Genomic DNA, 19,088 nt, shown 5'->3' on the forward strand with positions numbered 1-19,088 from the left:
GTAGGTTTAAAGGTTGAAGGTTTGTCATTGCTAATATGTTATTGCACTTTGAGTAATTCCAAGTGAGAAGACAACATGTGCAGCTGGTTTGGTCTGCGTTTCAGTTTCACTGAGAAGGCAGAGAAAAAACAACAGAACCAAAGGAGGAGGAACTGGTTTCTATGGCAACACATGCTTGTGTAATGACATCACGGTTCTGCCAGAATCATATTTCTCTTCTTTAGAAACACTTTTCATTAATCATAAACTGTTGCATCATCCCAGAAATGACTTTATTTTGTTTATCATTTACATTTGAATGGTTAAACATGTGAAATTTAACACATTCAACAAAGTGTATTGTTTATTGGGAAAAGCACTGTAGTGTAAATGTATCTGATTTTTCTGGAGTTCTGCATTAATAAATGCATTTACAAGCAGTTTCATCATTTGGGTGTTTCAGCCTGTTTCTCAGTGAGCATAAAGTTACACTAGTAAATGTCGCCTTGCTTATTGTTTAGTGGTCATTACAGAATTAAAGGCCTAATAGGTCAAAATAATGTCAACAATAATTGTCCTTGTACATGCATTTAGTAATGCAGTTTTATTAATACAACTGAATATCTCTACAGTTCTGCCATCTAGTCTTAACAACTGCTTTCTGATTTCTGTTTTATTGTATGTTGCACAAGCTGTCACATGTTTTCACAAACTCCAAAACATCTCATTTTTCTCAAGGAGAGCAGTATTTCACTCTGCGCAGTGCAATTCTGCACAGTGAATCCAGGTTCTCAGATCCAGGGAGGAAGGGGAAAATTGGTGACAGTCAGCAGGTCTTTCACAGCATTTACTGCTGCTAAGCGCATCAGGTATACTGACATGGCCTTCAAAGTAGCCTATTGCTTAAAATGAATGACACACTAAGTTTTACAAACACTTGAGTACAAACATGAGATTATGACCAATACAGACTAATTCATTTGGTTAGCCTAAGAAACACATGAACACTAATAGCATCATATCATTCATTACTGCCATAATTTTCAGATCATATAATAATTCATCTAGTGTTACCAAGCTACCATGCTGCCTCCCGGCCAGACTCAAAGAAACTCAGACAGGCAGAAGGACGCACAACCCTGCTCTGCCAAGAACGTAATCTGTAGGAGGTCTGCATCGCCTGAATACTAATTCTACCCACCTGTGCATAGTTATCTGTTGTGCGTATATAGCTGTTCTTCGCAGTTCTACATTGCGAGGTATTGCCGATTCTTTGCAATGCATACTGCGCGGGTTCTTTGCCCTGTGACTTCTGGTATCGACTTTGTTCATGTTTCTGAATACGCCTTTTGGATTTGCCCCTGTGTTTGCATTGTTTGTTCCGATCTGTTTCTCACCTCTGTATGTTTTATCCTTTCATGTCTGGATTGCCTTTATAATAGTTAACGGACAGAAATCTTTTCAAAACACCCTAGCATGCTTTTCCCTCCCTTTCGTGGAGATTCAGCAGAACCCTTTGCTTGATTTATGGACAGTTACTGGCCTGTAAAGTTACTGTCCAATGCTATGAAGGAGACATGGAATTGAAAGGCGATGACTGTAGCAATAATGGTTTTTACGTGAATTTTAAACTTCATACGTATTAAGTCATTATCAAAGTAATTACATGCATTATCATCAGTAGGAATCGGAGCTAAGGTAAGAAACGGGACTATCAAGAGACCTTTTTTAGAAATAGGCTGTTAGACGTTTTTCACTTCCCTTTTTGGCAGTGATGTTGCTCGGTTGTTTATTCTGGGCTCGAGTCCCCAGTGGTTTGAGCCCAGGCACAACATGTTTTTCCTCTTCAGCAGCCAGAGTTGAGTGTAACGATAGTCAGGGGTTACAATTTTATCTGCTATAATTAAGCGCAAGACTGACTTAAAAAGAAAACAACAACTTTATTCTAAATAATCTTGGAGCGAAACAACTAAAGCATGGGAGATCCAAAGATTACATTATAATTTGCAGTGATTTCTTTGCGCGATACTTCTAGTTCGCTGAACTTTATAAAAATCTTTCTGTCCTTGGATGTAACTGAATGGATGTAAATGTGCTGGTTTTCTCCTTAGACATGAATAGCTACAGAACCCTCGTGTTCTCCATGTTACTTCTGCAGATCTCTGTCAGTAAGTCCATCAAACTGAAGTCTGTCTTGTATCAGTACATACTGAGTCATTAAGATGGTTCAGTTAGAGAATACATGTTTTCTGCTTTCTTTTCGCAGTTATTCTATATATTATTAATGTTTGGTATTTTTAGTGATGTTAATAGTTTTATTGGATAGTGTGTTGGGTGGGGTAATATTATTTGTCATGCTGTCTGTGATGTTCAGGTTCTTCATGCCTAAATGTAATTTGTTTTTCTCCAGTATCTCTAACATCAGCTTTCTGATCTATATACTCAGTGATGCTCATCGTCTCTATTGCACAGACACACGTTTAATGCATACGTTTGTTATAATAGATTCACCCAGTTGTATGAACATCTGTGTGATGTGTAACTGAACACACAAAGTACTAAAGTGCCGTTTGTGTGTGTCTAAGTGCTTTGATGTTCTCCAGTTCTTCCTCAACAGATTATAGAGGTGAAGCAGAATGAAGCTGCTACTCTCCCCTGTAATCGGATATGTTCTGGTCTGGTCACATGGACAGTGTTCCTGAAAAGACGCATAACCCCATATGTTGTGGCTGAGTGTAACCAGACATCATGCCAGTTCAAGAAGAGATTTAAAATGTCCCATGATCAGTACCTGAAGGGAGATCTCTCCCTCACCATCACTAATGTTGATGTCAGTAAGAGGACAAGGTACAAATGTGAGTGCGATGGTGTAAAGATCTGTGATGTGAGATTACGTCTTGAACGTAAGTAATCCTTTACTAGAACAATCGTGTCCTGTTCATATATCAAATGGAACAGTGGGTTAGCACAGTCTCAGTCTTTATAAAACTAGATATAGTGTGACTTTTGAGGAGTGTTGGAGACTGTATTGCTGCAACATGTTCATACATGTAAAGACATTAAATATACTTGTTTCTGTGTGTCCAGCTCTCAGTTTGGCTGTACATGTGAAGCGTGGACAATCTCTCATCATGGATGTCCCAGTGTCAGACCTAATTTGGTTGTTTTTTACTGGTGATGCCAGTCAAAACCATGTCAGACTGTGTGCCCTTTACACATATGAAAAAGTTAGTTCTAACTTTTGGAATGAATATGAGAATAGAGTGTTCTCCAGTACCGGTTTCCAACTGAGGGAGCTGAAAGAGTCTGACAGTGGCCTTTACTCCATACAGAGTGATTTTTTCAGTGAAGTCTTCAGAGTGAATGTAAACGGTACGCCTTGGTTTGAGTTTACTGTCTCTCGGTGTAGACTGCTGTTCAGTCAGAGATGTGCTTTCATAATTTATAACATTTTTATTAAAAAATGTAGAATTTTTAATTTTTAAAGGGTTTATTGTCTTTGCTTGTTTTCTCCTCAGCTTCCAGTATCCAGCCTGGAGTAACTCTTACCCTGAAATTGCCTTCATCCGCATGGCTGGGTTTTGCAAATGTGTCAGTTAATAAGGCTGATGATGACACTGCAAACTCTGTCAGGATGTGTGACATCTTAATGTATGATACAGAATGTATCTCTGAGTATGAGAAGAGAGTGTCGTTAAGTTTGAGTCTGCAGCTCAAGGAGATGAAGGAGTCTGATAGTGGCGTTTACACCCTATGGGACATGAGGAATGATGAAGTCATTGCTACATACACAGTGAATGTTAATGGTAGGTCTTGATTTGATGTTACTGCCTCTCGATATAACCTATGGTGAGGGGAATGTTGGTCTATGTAATTATAAATATATTAAATACATAGACTAAATAATAAATACACCACATAAATATATATATTTTTGATCCATTTAACTGAAATCCATTAAAATAGTTTGGCCATTTTGTCTTCTTAGGCTCAAGTTCAAGTTCAAGTTTGGTTTATTCGTCACATACATAGTCATACACAGTATAACTCGCAGTGAAATGGTGGAGAGTGCTCTGTCCAAACTGAGGAAAAGAAAACAGGGGTGCATGAGCTGGAAGTGGCTGTGCAGTCGTAGGTGTACAGTGAGTAGAGCAGGGGGCTTAGGACACAACCCTGAGGAGCTCCAGTGCTGAGGGTGAGGGTGGATGAGGCGCAGTTGCCCACCTGTACTGATTGTGGTCTGTCTGTTAGGAAGTTGGAGATCCAGTCGCACAGGTATGTATGCAGTCCTAGATCCCCCAACTTAGTAGTGAGTAGGGAGGGGATGATAGTGTTAAATGCTGAACTGTAGTCGACAAACAGCATTTTAACATAAGTTCCCCTCCCTTTGTCCAGGTGAGTCAGTGTAGTTATCTTACCGTGTAGCTGTACTCATGCTAAGCACTACTGCACATGAAAATAAAATATAAGAATATGTGACATACCACCATTGGAAGGATCCTAGTCTAGGGCTTAGCATAAACATAGGCTATAGCAGCATCTAAGATTATAACAGTACTCACATGATCAGTAAGAGATTTCCTATTTTAGCACCTTTTGTGTTCTCGTGGATGTATTTGTATTTCATGAGTCATAAGTCTTAATGGCTGCTTTGCTGCAAGGGGGACAAATAAAACAACCGGGGCATATATTCCTTCAAAGGAATGGAGGACGGGAAAATGGGAAAAGAGAGATCCAAGGACACCACGGGAAGAATGGCAGCCCTGATGCCCTGGGGAAAACCAAACTAAAACTTCCCAAACAAAAAAACAGAAAACAGGGAAGAACTGTAACGGCTATGGGGAACTTTGGCAGAGGGGACAGATTTGAGGGGGAAAACTGGAGAGGGGAGGGGACGTGTAAAAACACGAACACCCTCGCAGTGCAGAAGCAAGGTGTAGCATGAGGGCTCGCAGACCTCAATACCCAAAGTTACTGCCTCAGAGCTTGGCTCAGAACTTTAGCAAAGACACAGCACTGACCGACTGGGTCACAGGGCTTATATAAGGTCTAGCCCAGCTGTTGGACATTAAGTCTGATTGGTAGCGTGCCTGACTCGAGGCCTCCCTCTGGTGGCCAGAGGGGGCTTCAGCCTGGCACCGACCCCTACAGAGTGGTCATGATCCACCATGTTTTATTAGTGTTAATCTGGGATGTTTAGCTATAGTCTCGATCTGAACTCTCTCCCTTTAATGACACTCTCTTTGCTTAGCCACCACTTCCATCCATGACTCCTGGCCTGATTACAATGACTTTTATCCCATAGTCCCATTATCTCACAGTCCAGTCGGCCTGCAGACCATGCTTGGCCACACACCCAATGCCACTATGCTGTCAGTTCACTAACAGCCTTTGAAATGTTGTTGTATTTGATTAAATGATTTTGTTTATATTTTAGCCAGTTTAATAAACAGGACATTTTGCTTTCTACTGTCTACTGTCTACTTTAGATACACAGTCAAGCCAGGTCGACAATGCTGTGACAACTGCGCGAGAAGTCATTCCTACACATACAGCAACCACAGTCACTGGTAAGCGTAGTCTTGGATTTGAGTTTACTGTCTCTCAGTGGACATTAGCGTTTAATCAGGGGTATGGTTACATAATCTTTTTGTAAAAACAACCGCCATAGCAATATTTTTCACAGAAATATTGTAAATAAATTTGGTCAAATTACATTTTTATTATTTTCCACTGCAGGAAACAATGACTGGGATCCTTCTAATAGTGGTATGTCATTTTCTTATATTTAATTTTCATATTGTGCTGTAGATGTATCTTATCACGAATACAGTTAAAAGCCATAATAACTTTTAAGATTATAACAATGCTCAAATGATTTGTTCATTTCCTGTTCTAACACATTTTGCATTCACTCTTAGATAAAGAGTGTTCTAGTGTTCTCTGTCCTTAACCTGAGAGGGTTATGAAATTATTCTTTAACCTGAAGATTTTGGGGGTTCTTCCCTCAGCAACAAGGGGATGTTTAAATTTGTACCTACAAAATGTAATAATCTTTGTTGTCTGATATTTGAAAGGTCATAAAATAATATTTTTCATGTTGTAAAAAATATCTGAAAATTTTAGTTCTGCACCGTATGCTTTAGAGGATGCTGGAAACAAAGCAAGAAGAACAAATTTGTGAAAGTTCTTAATATTTTGGAAACATAGGTTAATTATAAAGGGCCTTGATTGTAAAGTTTTACATAACTGATAGTTATATGTTTAATTAACTTGCTAATGATAATTATTCATATATAATTTAAAATCTATTACAAAACATTTACACCACAACCACCAACTCTTTTTGGAACTTTAGTGTTTTTTACAGTTTAAAGCTATTAATGTTGTAGTAGTGAGAGTCAGTTAACTATTGCAAGTGGGTTTTACTCAGAACATGGAACAAGTGTAACATTAGGAGGCAGGATGCAGCGGCGAGCTGTTGTTCAAACAAACATAGACGTTTGTCAACACAACAAAGAATGAAACTAAAACACGAATGGCACTACACTAGCAGACAAAGCACAATAGACAGCTGAACACAATCAAGCACAGTCAACACCAGAGGATCGTGTACAACATGGGGTCTATCACTGACAAAGAATGACAATCAAATAGGGCTCTAAATACACACACTAACAAGGACGACAACTAAGGACAGATGTGACACCCGACCAATTAACATGATAGGGGCTTGATAATGGAGACACACACACACACACACACACACACAGAGGGGTCTAGTAGGAGGGTGTCAACAAGTAACTGGAGGTTTTGTGTAACTGAACACACAATACAAATGTAAATGAACACAAAATAACAAATACAAAAGTGCTGTTTGTGTGTGATTAAGTGCTTTGTTTTTCTGCAGATGCTCATCCTAGAGTGTCCCAGATTGTTATAGAGGTGAAGCGTAATGAGACTGCAACTCTCCCCTGCAGTCAGACGTGTTCTAGTTCGGTCAGATGGACTGTGTTCCATATGTTTCATAGTGTTCTGGCCTATTGTCATGAGAAAACATGCCGATTAAATGTCGAGGGATTTCAAATGTCCCATGACCAGTACCTGAAGGGAGATCTCTCCCTCACCATCACTGATGCTGATTACACTAAGAGTGGCCGGTACACCTGTGAGTGTGACCATGTAAAGATCTGTGATGTGAAACTACGAATTGAACGTAAGTAATCCTTTACTGGGACTGTCCTGTGATGTTCATATTTCAGATGGAACAGTGGGTTATAATAGTCTGAGTCTTTATAAAACTAGATATAGTGAGAATTCTGAGGAGTGTTGGAGACTGTATTGCTGCAAAATGTTTATATAAAATTAAATAAAAGAATCGATGTTACGCATACTTGTTTCTTTGTGTCCAGCTCTCAGTTTGGCTGTTCATGTGGAGCGTGGACAATCTCTTGTCATGGATGTACCCGTGTTAGGCCCAGTGGAAGTGTTTTTTACCAGTACTTCTGATGCCAGTCCAAACCCTGTCAAACTGTGTGACATTGAAGGACATAGAATTTGGTGTAACTGGAATGAGTATAAGAACAGAATGTCCTTCAGTTCCAGTCTGCAGCTGAGGGAGCTGAAAGAGTCTGATAGTGGTGTTTACACCATACAGGATGCGGTTTCCAAGGAAATCTTGGCAACATACAGAGTGAATGTAAATGGTACGCCTTGGTTTGAGTTTACTGTTTCTCAGTGTAGACTGCTGTTCAGTCAGAGATGTGCTTTCATAATTCATAACATTTTTTTATACAAAATGTAGAATTTTTATTTTTAAAGGGTATATTATGTCTTTGCTTCTTTTCCGCTCAGATTCCAGTGTCCAGCCTAGAGAGACCTTTACCCTGCAATGGCCTTCATTTGTGCTAGTGATATATGTGTCATTTAGCAAGTCTAATGATGACATGGCACACCCTGACTGGATGTGTATGATTACAAGGTTTGGTACTGACTGTAATGAGAAGAGAGTGTTGCTCAGTTCCAGTCTGCAGCTCAAGGAGATGAAGGAGCCTGATAGTGGCGTTTACACCATACGGGACATCTGGAACGATGAAGTCATTGGTACATACACAGTGACTGTTAATGGTAGGTCTTGATTTGATATTACTGCCTCTCAAAACAAATTACTGTGAGGGAAGTGTCGATGTCTATGTAATATATATACCAGCTTTTGTATGCGGAGCAACATTGAAGGCTTTCTTGTAATCAATCCAGGTGGTGCACATGTGGGTCTATCTGGTGTTAAAGTCTTAAGAGACTATCCACCGGTAGCTGGTGCTTGGCACCTCTGGTGTTCTTGGCAATGCCTTTCTGGGCCCTTTCATGTATTGAGCCCTTTGCCTACTCATCTTAACTTCACTAGTGCCTGACAGGAGCTTCCATGATATGCAGAAGCAGGTTATCAGCCGGTAGTTGGATGGAACTGCCCGTTTCTTGGGGTCCTTTAGGATCAGGATCAGTTAACCATTCAGGGTGGGTTGCATCCATTTGCAGCTGGTTCATCTGTGCTGCCAGATGCTCATGGAGTGCAGTTAAATTTTTTAGCCAGATCTACACACTTGAGACCCTTTCTTGGATATTTGCTAGTGTGATGGTTACTGGATCCTGTTCAGAGAGGCTGCTGTATGTGATGGTCCAGTGAAAAGGCACATGGGTCTGTCTTAGGTTAGGATGCAAAAGGAGGTGTTTATTCAATCCCGGTGCTCTAAGTGAAGAAAATGCAAATTTGCCCACTCAAAAGAAAAATATTTACAAATATATGGCAGTGCACAAAAATACTCATAATCAATTACAGATCTTGATTAATTTTTCAAACTCCCACACTTAATCCAACTCTCTTTAAGTCTCCTTCACTACTAATAGCAGGCCTTATATAGTGGTGTGCCATCGCTTCCCATTTTTGGGCGGGAAATTCAACTATAAAAGCACACCAATCAAAAGTTGTTTTTTTTCTCCTTGAATGAAGACATGGCTGCCTTTCTCTGGAAACTAGTAAGTACTCTTCCTTTCTAGTTTAATTCTAATTTATGTAAATAAAACATATTTTGTTACCCATCATTCCTGGCCGGACATAAAACACTTAAACTGCACGCTAAGGAAACATACATTATAAGAATACATTAGTGTCCCAGTAGTTCCTGTTCATCATGCAGGTTTTCTTCATCTCCTCTGTAGACAGTTAAGTTAATCATTATTAAAGGTTATTTAAATAAGCATGTGTTTCTTAGTTTATATATTTAAATATCCATATTAAATCAAAGGCATATTAATACATTTAGATGTCTATATCAAATGTCTTTTCATATATATTGTGGTGGAGGGCATCTCCATCACATCACATTACTTCAGTTGATGGAAGGGAGTCAAAGACACTTTCTCAGCAGCTCTGGACAATTAATCTGCTAACATGTTGGAAGAACCAGTCCTGTATTTAGCAGTATATTTAAAAGGTTGCATAGAGATGCCACTTGGTGATTCTAACATTTGAGTCCTTCATTTTGTTCAACTACACGAGCTCAGCGGTATGCTTCCAGTCTACCCTAAAGGTAGTATCTTAGAGTCCAGTGCTCACTTCACCAGCAGACGCTCCTCTTCAATTGTGGATTATCGAGTCTTTCAAAGACACTCGGGCTGATGAAAGCCACTGGTCATCATTCCTCTCCATCTTCCTGCAACAACATGGCCCCCAGTCCTATACTTGAGTCATCGATTTAGAGAATATAAGGCCGGGAGTCTGCAAAACCTTGTCTTCACATAGAGCCTCTTTCAGGTCTTCAAATGCCTTTTCACACCTATCTGTCCACTTTATAATTCCTGGTGCTGATTTCCTTGTGAGGTCAGTGAGAGCTTCTGCTCTGGTGGGAAAAGTGGTATAAATGTCCAATGCCACCCCACCAGACTCAGGAAAGATTGAAATCTCCTCTTTGTTGTGGGTACAGGAATTGACTGTATGGCTTCAACCTTCTCCACTTGATGTCGCACCAGTCCATCACCTAGCACATATCCCAGGTATGATTTCCATTTCTGAGCAATGACACATTTCCCTGGGTTAATGGTTAATCCAGCTGTCTGGATCCTATGAAGCACATCCTTGAAAAGTGACAGATGTTCCTGCCAGATGTGGATGAAGAGGGCCACATCTGTAATGTTGAGGAGGCAGAGCAGGATGCGGGGACAAGTCGCATAAAACCGATACATACATTTATTAGTGCACACAACAAAGACGACGTAGCTCACAGACTATCGGGGTTAAACATCCACAACATCCATGACTAGACAAGAGACTTATATATGCACACAATAATGACACAGAACAAGGATCAGGTGAAATAAGAGAGGGAGTGACCATGCAAATACACACTCACACACACACACACACACACACACACACACACACACACACACACACACACTCACACACATGAAAACTTCAAGGGGGAGGGGCCATATCATGTAAGAACCCCTCTCCAACGGTGTGTCGGCGCACCTGCCTTATCAGGCTATGGCCCCAAAACGGATGCCAAACTGCGAGGCAGGAGGACCAAGTGACCTGATACAGGCCAGCGTGAGCAGGACAGAGGGAAGGGAGTCTGGGACTAGGATAATGACAAACACAAGGCTGGACACATTAACGGTGACATGCACAGACACAAAGGAGGACAAAGTGAATGGTATACTGTCCTCCCTAGCAAACAGTTCAAGACTGTTTACTTCTATTTAGTGTGTATTGAGTAAAGATGCAGACTCTGGAACTAATTGAAGAGAAGAGCCGGTCTCATCTTTATTCTGAGCTCAATGTTACAAAAGAAGCGTTGTCTGGAGAACGTCTAACAGTCTCAGGTGGGCAACCTTTTATACTTTTTCTTCAAGGACCCTTACATCACCATTTTTATTTTTATTTTTTCATAAAACTTGTCCAGGTTCCACTATTGTTCTCCAAACGTTATTCAATATATGCAAATTGATATTCAATACTTACACCAACCGGTTCTAGGTACCATTATGTTCATCCTGAACTACTTCTATTTTTTAAAAGGTGTCCTATTCTATATCACCGGATGCCTGTATTGGTTCTTCTGGTGATGTCCATATTGTTTCTTCTGCTTGACTGGGATGTCCCTTCCTTGAACCCAGGCTCCCCCCTTGCCTGAGGCCCCTAGAGGCCTGTTAAAGAGGCCTCCTGAGGATTTACACTGCAGCCTACAGAGGCCTTTCCTGCATAAAACCAGTTTATTCTGGACCTTCCATACATTTCTGCTTACAATATCATTTTATTACCTCAATACTAAGGGTGACGGGGACAGGTACTGTGACACAAACAGGTATATACACAAAATTACACGACAAATTTTGAAAAAGTCTGGGGAAGTCTGCAGGAACCCCACCCTGTCCCAAAGTTGTCAGCTGGGTTGAAGTCCGACTGGCCTGTAGGGGACCGTTTCCTCACCAGTTCGGGTGGTGGTGGCTTTCCTGGCTTAGGCGCGAACTGGCCAGGAGGCGTACCAGCTGTTTTGCCTCTCTCTGGGGTGTGCACAGGTGACGCTTCCCTCTTGCCTTTACAAGGCTTAGGCATAGGTGCACAGGCTCTGGGGCTGTGTTCCTTAGGTAAGGGAGTGTCATGATGAGATGATGACATTGCCTCTCTGTGAGTCACACGGGGCAGCTTACTGGCTCCAGAGCAGGACACCCTGGGCAGAGCCTTGGGTGCCGGAGGCTCATCACTCTTGGAGTCTGCTGCTGTGGTGTCCATAACAGAGGGAGGATCCTTATGGAGGACTTCCTCCACCTCCATCAATGGATCCCCCACACAGTCGAATTCGGAGTCCGACTGGAAACTAGTGTCGCTATACTCCCTACTCTCTCCATGATCTGCATAGCTCTCCTGGTAGTCCATATAGGGATTGTAGGACCCTGCTGAGTCCAACTCTGGGTACTGGTCATCACCGTACCAGTCCCGGTAGTCCACTTTAGGTTTGTAGGACTCCGCAGAGTCTGACCCTGGACCACACTCAGGGCCCCCCCCCAAAATCCTCCTGCAGCACTCTCCCCTTTTGTGAGAGTCTGGAGTGTGCCCAAGAGCATGGAGGGTTTCCCCAAGAGGGCTATGGGAGGGCATTTATGTCCTTTCTTCCCCTTCCTCTTTTTGCCTTTTGTCGCAGGCATCCTTCAGTGGTCTATGTTTCTGTTATGTTGAAGATGCAGAGCAGGATGCGGAGACGAGTTGCATAAAACTGAGACATACGTTTATTTGGACACACAAAACAGACAATGTAGCTCGCAGGCTATCGGGGTTAAACATCAACAACATCCATGACTAGACAAGAGACTTATATATGCGCACAATAATGACACAGAACAAGGATCAGGTGAGAAACATGAGAGGCTATGACCATGCAAATACACACACACACACACACACACAGGAGAAGAATTCAAGAGGGAGGGGCCGTATCATGACCTGATCTAGCTATGCTGCTGAATTGTCTGCTGTACCCTCCATAGCCTTGTCCATTAATCACTGAAATATTGCTGGCACCCTCTGTGGGCCAAATGGCATCACCATAAACTGGAGCATGCCATACAGTGTTCTGAAAGCAGTTAGTTCTTTTGCTTCCGATAATAAAGGTACCTACCAGTACTCCTTGTTCAGATGGATGGTGTCAATGTATTTGGCAATACCCAGTCTTTCAATCATGTAATCAAGTCATGGCAATGGGATATTCTCCTTGAGATGGACCTTGTGTTGGACCATGGTGGTATATCCAGGCTTCTCTGTGAAGAGTAACAGGTCCAGGAGATTTGTTACATGCTCTTGTTCTGTCAATAAGTGAGACAGATCTGCATGCTGTCCTGTTGGTTGAGTGGGGAAATACTGCTCTTTCACTGCTCATACCATGAGTTGCTGCACTGTTTTGGTACCTCTATGATACTCTTTCAATAGTTTGATGTGGAACTTTTGATACTTCTTGCTCAACTCAGGCATAAAAGTTCATACATCATCGGACCCATTTCCTGGTGATTTTGTACAGTCCATGCCACTTTGTCAGCAGCTTGCATTTGCTAGTAAGCAGTAACACCTCCTGTCCTGACTTGAAATCTTGAGTGTGGGCTTTCTGACCATATCAGGCACTCTGTCTGCTCTGTGCCTTCTGCAGATTCTCCTGGGCCAGTGCTGTCATTTCCTCTAGCATCTCCCTCAATTGTGTTACACTGGTCACCACATTCTGTCCAGTGGCCTTGAAATCCTCCCACTGTTCTCTCAGAAGGTCCAGTGGGCCCCTTATATATTAGCAGTAGATCATGGCTGAAGTTGTAAGGTCCTTGACTCCTTCTTGCAGTAATGAAGACCTCAGCCAGCTGTGCTGCCTGCTCTGTGGTCTTGGGGCTTTGGTCCTTGATCCACACCTCCATCTCTATGTTTACCATTCACAGGAATTGCTCCAAGATCATAATCTTGGATATCTCCTTTGCTAATTTCTGCCCTGGTCTGACCCATTTAGAAAACAACTTCTTCAGGCAGACATACAGTTCAGGTGGTGTCTCTTCAGGCTAGACCTTCATTGCACTAAACCTCTGGTGGTATGTCTTGTTATTTTATGCTAGACAAGAAAAGGAGCCTTGACTTTCTCAAAATCATGAGCCTGCTCACTGTGCAACTTCATTACATTGCTGAAGTGTGATGGAAAAAAAAGATGTCTTGGTGATTGTTGACAAATTTTCCCATTGGACAGAAGTGTATCCAACAGAAAGGGACACTGCTAGTGTTGGACTTCATTCCTCATTGGTGCCTTCCTGAACAAATTGAGTCAGACTAAGGAATTTTGAAAATAAACTGGAAATTGCAGACCACAAGCTTCAGGAGAGATGGAACATGGACAAAAAGTGTCATCAATTAACTAAACTAATTAACTAAACTCCACAATCATGGGGTAAAATGGACTGAAGCCCTACCTGCTGTAGGCAGGTAGGCAATATAAAGGCAACCAGCAACAAAACAATAGTCCTGAGTCCCTCCTAAATCATTATCGGGAGAAAAATGATGGTCCCAGGAGTGATTGACCTCAGACAAGCAGATGTTCACTTACCATAAGACTCACTCCTTAAATACTGTCAGGTTCTAAGCTAAGCAGTACAGGGAGCTCAGTCAGGACCATGATGTCTGGTTCCCTCCCGAAGACGGTGGACATGATACTATTCCAGGTCAATGGGTCATGGTGAGGAAACACAATAAACAGACTTTAGAACTGTAATGAATTCCACGACCCACACTCATCCCAGTACTGCCATGCCTACCTCTTCCCACCGACATCTTCGATCTGTTTTGCCAGAGTACTACACCTAATGACTATTCTCTCCCTTACTACCCTCCTATTTAATCTCCCCTTGCTCATACACTCGTTGCGAGGTATTGCCATTCTCTTGTCACATACAGAGCCTTCCATGTACATGTTTGTCTTCCAGGTTGCCAAATCCTGCATTTATTACAGACCTTGTCTCCTGCCTGACCCTTGGATGCCTTCCAGACTCTGCCTTGTGTTTTCGACCTCGGACTGACCTGACCAAGATTACCTGCCTAAATCCTCTTACCTGACTTGGAAAGCTCCAAGCCCTACAACCTCTCCCTCCGGTTCCTACCTGCCCCGTAAACTAAATAAAATCTCTAGCAGTTGGATCCTCTCCATAGTGTGTGTGCCTTCATTACAAGCACCTAGGTTGGATGGTCCTTTCAGGTTCTGTTAGTTACAGATTCTGCTGTTAAGGAAAGAAAACATGGACACGTTTCTCACTGTAAAGCTGTACCTGCTAATCAGAACTGAGCATTAGGGACAGTCAGGGGAGGGTGAGAGAAACACTCAGAAAATGCTGTGGTCTTTAGGCCATGGGTGCCACCCCTGCAGATGAAGATTTCAACTCACTCTGTGGAAACACAACAGCTATCTCCTATGGACATATTATTTGGAGAAAGCAGGGAAAACTAACAGTTGTTAGAAACCAGTTCAAAAGTGATCAGGAAAAAATGAAGGAAAAAGCTTGAATAATTTAGAATTACTGTAGCAGTGATGAACAGTTCACTGTGCACATTTCTCTCTCTCTCTCTCTGTTTCTCTTTCTGTGTTTCTCTGTCTGTCTATCTCTCTCTCTCTTTCTCTGCTACAGATAAGGAGCTGATTGAGATGCCATGATGTAGCCTGGTGTCTGAAAGCCCAGTTTGCAAGGTGAACAACAAGCTGATTTCCTGATAACCATTGAGGACTTGTAGGATCTTTTGTGCCACAATGTGAAATTAGGAGTATCTAGTGTTTGTCATCTATGATATTGTCCTCATTATTGCATGTCTGCTACTAAAACTAATGGTGTCATGTCTGTACTCATAGCAAGATCATCTGAAATTGGTGTAATCTATTTTAGCACAGTGAGGTAATAAAACGATATTGTAAGCAGAAAAATGCAAATGGATTAAAATAAACTGGGTTTAGGTAGAAAAAGGCCTCAGTAGGCTTCAATGGAAGGCTTCAGAAGGCCTGTGTTAAGCCTCTAGAGGCCTCAGTCAAAGGCCTCGGTCAAGTTGGTACCGGAATAAACAATATTGCCACAATGGGCACCAGGTGGTTTGAATGAGATCACGTAAAAAAAAGAAACGAAAAAAAGTTTATGGTTGGATATAATGGTACCAAACTCTAATTTGTATAAGTAATGAATATCAGTTTGCATATAATAAATAATGCATGGTTTCGACATAATGGTGGAAATGCTGAAAAGTACTACGTTAAAAAATAAAAGCGGTTATGTAACTGTTCTTGAAGAAAGTTTATAATGATCGAGTCCTCCTCGGACTTTGAGACATTCTCTGGACTATGCCTCATTTGTACGTTATATTGAACTGCAAATAAACCTGCTATTCTCCTCAATTAATTCTTGAGTTTGCATTTTCATTTTTCTGTTTGAGTTTACTTAATAATATTACTGGAATTTGGGAAAAAATAAGGAACCACAACAGAATGCAGAATTGAGGTTTGACCATGTAGATTTTTGTCTAGATAGTTTTTGTTGAAGGGCAGGTTTGCCTGGCTAGCACTCCTGCGTAGGTTGACTCTCCATGGTGTAGGTTAACTAAACTTGTTTTTTTATTCACCCTTATGGATAATCAGAGGGGGAATTGAAGGAATCCATATGCATTTGTTTTATTTTGTGATTATTTTGTGATTAATTTTAATTGTTTTATATTTATATTTCTGTGCCTTTCTGAAGGTCTCTGTAACTCTTCTGTGCCATGGTGTCTGCTTGTGAGGTATCAAGGTCAGGAGGTGATAACTCCCATGCCTCATCCACCCCTCTTCCTATATATCCCCCATATCCCCCTCCTGCCTCCTGCTTCTTAGGTTTGATCTCACTCCTGTGATGTACTGACCGGCTAGTGGTAGACTGGCACCCTTCTTTCTTTCTAAGAAAAAAAACTGATCCACAGTTTCTATATGCACACAAATAAACATTGAGACTGCAGATCAATACAGGCTCATAACTCTTTATTGCCAAATTTGTAGAATTCCTAACAGGTTACTCCATCCAATCAGGTGTTCTCTGTTTTTAAATGAGCATTCAGTGATCAAATGCTGGGAGCATGCACTCTGAGGCCCCTCAGAGCTGAGTGCCAGCTTTTCCCATGGTGAGAGAGTGTCCTGCTCAGTGACAGTGATTCAAAATGACTTAGATTAGGTACAATTATGTTTACTCTTCGGAGGGATAGAAATGTCAGTCAGTCACTCCCCCCTAAGTCACGTGGTACGGCCTGCCGCATGCACGGGGATCCACATATTTACTGTGTTTATTTGTTGTGTAACCATGCCTGCCGGGATTGCATACATGTGTATAGGGTTTGTCGTTAAGTGTCATTGTGTCTATTTAAACCCCTATCCGTGTGTGCTCCCTTTGTTGGTCATTGTTGTTATGTGTGTGTTGTGTGTTTAACTAGGTCTGTGTAGCTTTGTGTAGTTTTCGTTAAATGTGTAGACATATTCTTTTAATGTTAAATGTATAGTCATGTTTATTGAAAATGTTGTGTGTTAGTGCCACCACTGTCTCACATGTTTATTGTTATTAAATGTTCTGCACAAAGGAGGAAGTCTGTGCACTCTGCCTGTGCCCTGCAGCACTCGAGCCACAAACATTACAGAATGACCAACCACCACAGGATGCCTACTTCCCCGTAATGAAATGGACCTCCTAGTGGATGGTGCTTAGGCAGGTCCCAACCTGCAGCCTGGATCCCATGAGTTTGGGGAGAGTATCGTGACCTAATATCGCAGAAACTCGAGTGGGAGAGGAACACCCCCTGGAAAATGTTTGGGGGGGGCCTAGGGCGATAGAGTCGACGAGATCTAGGGGCAAAGACCCCGTGTTCTTCTGCTTCAACGGACCCACCATGAGGAGGATTGGAGGGGTCCGCCCAAAGTCCCCGAGCAGGATTTCCTCTGGGGTGCTCCTAGAGCAACAGGATTAAGGAGGACCCATTAAAGGAGGCTGCATGTACGGAACCACGGCGGACGTGCACCCTCGTGTGTCCGATAGGCCCAAGGACATGTTAACAGTGCCTGTGGGGGTAGCTCACACTGCAGCACAGCACCTTATATTTTTGTTGATTGGTGCTATTGTTTGTGTGTGTCTGCACCTTGTATGTGCTTTTAAGCACATCACACTGTGGGGAGTGCATCAGACTGATCAAAGAGAGGCAGGCACTCTGCCATTCTTCCTTGTTTGAGGAGCTCTCCCAGGTGGGAGGTTCCTGGCCCACCTTGTGCTGGGTGGGCACCAGGCAATACCATGCAGCGTCTATTTGTGTGCATGGCAGCCTGGAGGAGTCGTCGTCGAGGTATGCCTCCTCCCCGTATTTCACATGGAGCGTGCCGGAGCACCCCGAGAGAGCCAGGGACACTGCCTTTCTCCTTCCGGAGAAGTCTTCCTAGATGGCAGTTCCTGGCCTGCCTTGTAGTAGGTGGGCACCCAGCAGAGCCGTGCAGTGTCTGTCTGTGTGTGTATGCATGGCAGCCTGGGATTTGCAGTCCCAAAGGTGGACGCTTGGGGAGCCACGCCCCTTGGGAGGGGTTCTGTCATGGACTGCTCCTTCCCCATAAGTCAGGTGGTATTGCCTGCCATGTGCAGGGGGATCCACATATGTATTTGTTTTTTAACATGTATATGGTTTGTCATTAAGTGTGTCCATTTAAACCCATATCCGTGTGTGCTCTCTTTGTTGGTCATTGTCGCTAAGTGTATACGTCTTCTAGGTGTCGCTATGTGTATATGTCTTCTTTTATTGTTAAATGTATAGTCATGTTTATTGTAAATGTTGTATGTGAGTGCCACCTCATTGCAGGCTGATAAATGTAATTAATATACTAACATCTATCGCCAGCATTATTTAGAGTTAAGCATGATTTTAACTGCTGATATCAATTTGATATAAAAAAAAACTAAACACCACACCAAGAATGGAAAAAGGGAGAGCAAAGGATGCCACGGAAAGAAATGGCAACCCCGATGCACTGGGGAAAACTCAAACTAAAACTTCCCAAACAAAACCAGAAAACAGGGAGGAACTTGAACGGCTAAGGGAAGCCTCAGGAGGGAGATAGACTCAAGAGGGGAAAACTGGAGAAAGGGGGGGATGCGTAAAAACACCAACACCCTCACAGAGCAGAAAAGAGGCATAGCACAAGGGCTCACAGACCTCAATGCCAAGAGTTACCAGCTAGGCACTTGGCTCAAAACTTTAGCAAAAACCCAGCACTGAATACGTGGGTCACTGGGCTTATGGGCTTATATAAGGTCTAGCCCAGCTGTTGGGTGTTAAGCCTGATTAGTGGTGTGGTTGACTCGAGGCCTCCCTCTGGTGGCTGGAGGGGGCCTCGGCCTGGTGCCAACCCTTCCATTACTATAAACATTCAAACTTTTGTTCAAAAAACGTTTAGAATATTTTTAATAGATTTAAAGATTTGTCTCTGTGGTAAGCCTTAACTTCTCAGCTTCTTCTTTTCTTTTCCTAGCATGTAAAAACTATTGTTAGAGCTCAA

At 42.3% G+C, this 19,088-nt stretch overlaps 1 protein-coding gene across 1 annotated transcript; it reads left to right on the forward strand.

The window, feature by feature from the left end:
* The first annotated feature begins 1,811 nt into the window (after positions 1–1,811).
* Positions 1,812–15,933, forward strand: LOC113589894. Its single transcript, XM_027029761.2, has 10 exons — positions 1,812–2,147; positions 2,583–2,882; positions 3,067–3,351; positions 3,498–3,785; positions 5,469–5,549; positions 5,719–5,748; positions 6,890–7,195; positions 7,392–7,685; positions 7,834–8,106; positions 15,178–15,933. Exons 1-10 carry the CDS (start codon positions 2,060–2,062, stop codon positions 15,201–15,203), a joined length of 1,971 nt encoding a protein of 656 aa, XP_026885562.2. The 5' UTR covers positions 1,812–2,059; the 3' UTR covers positions 15,204–15,933.
* The last annotated feature ends 3,155 nt before the right edge of the window (positions 15,934–19,088 follow it).

This window comes from Electrophorus electricus, chromosome 5 (assembly GCF_013358815.1).
Source record: "Electrophorus electricus isolate fEleEle1 chromosome 5, fEleEle1.pri, whole genome shotgun sequence".
In the NCBI taxonomy this organism is placed as follows: Eukaryota; Metazoa; Chordata; class Actinopteri; order Gymnotiformes; family Gymnotidae; genus Electrophorus; species Electrophorus electricus.

Coding starts and splice junctions, on each gene's coding strand:
- LOC113589894 (XM_027029761.2), top strand. CDS start 2,060: ATGGATGTAAATGTGCTGGTTTTCTCCTTAGACATGAATAGCTACAGA. Junction 5,749..6,889: donor CTGGGATCCTTCTAATAGTG/GTATGTCATTTT, acceptor GTTTTTCTGCAG/ATGCTCATCCTAGAGTGTCC. Junction 8,107..15,177: donor ATACACAGTGACTGTTAATG/GTAGGTCTTGAT, acceptor TCTCTGCTACAG/ATAAGGAGCTGATTGAGATG.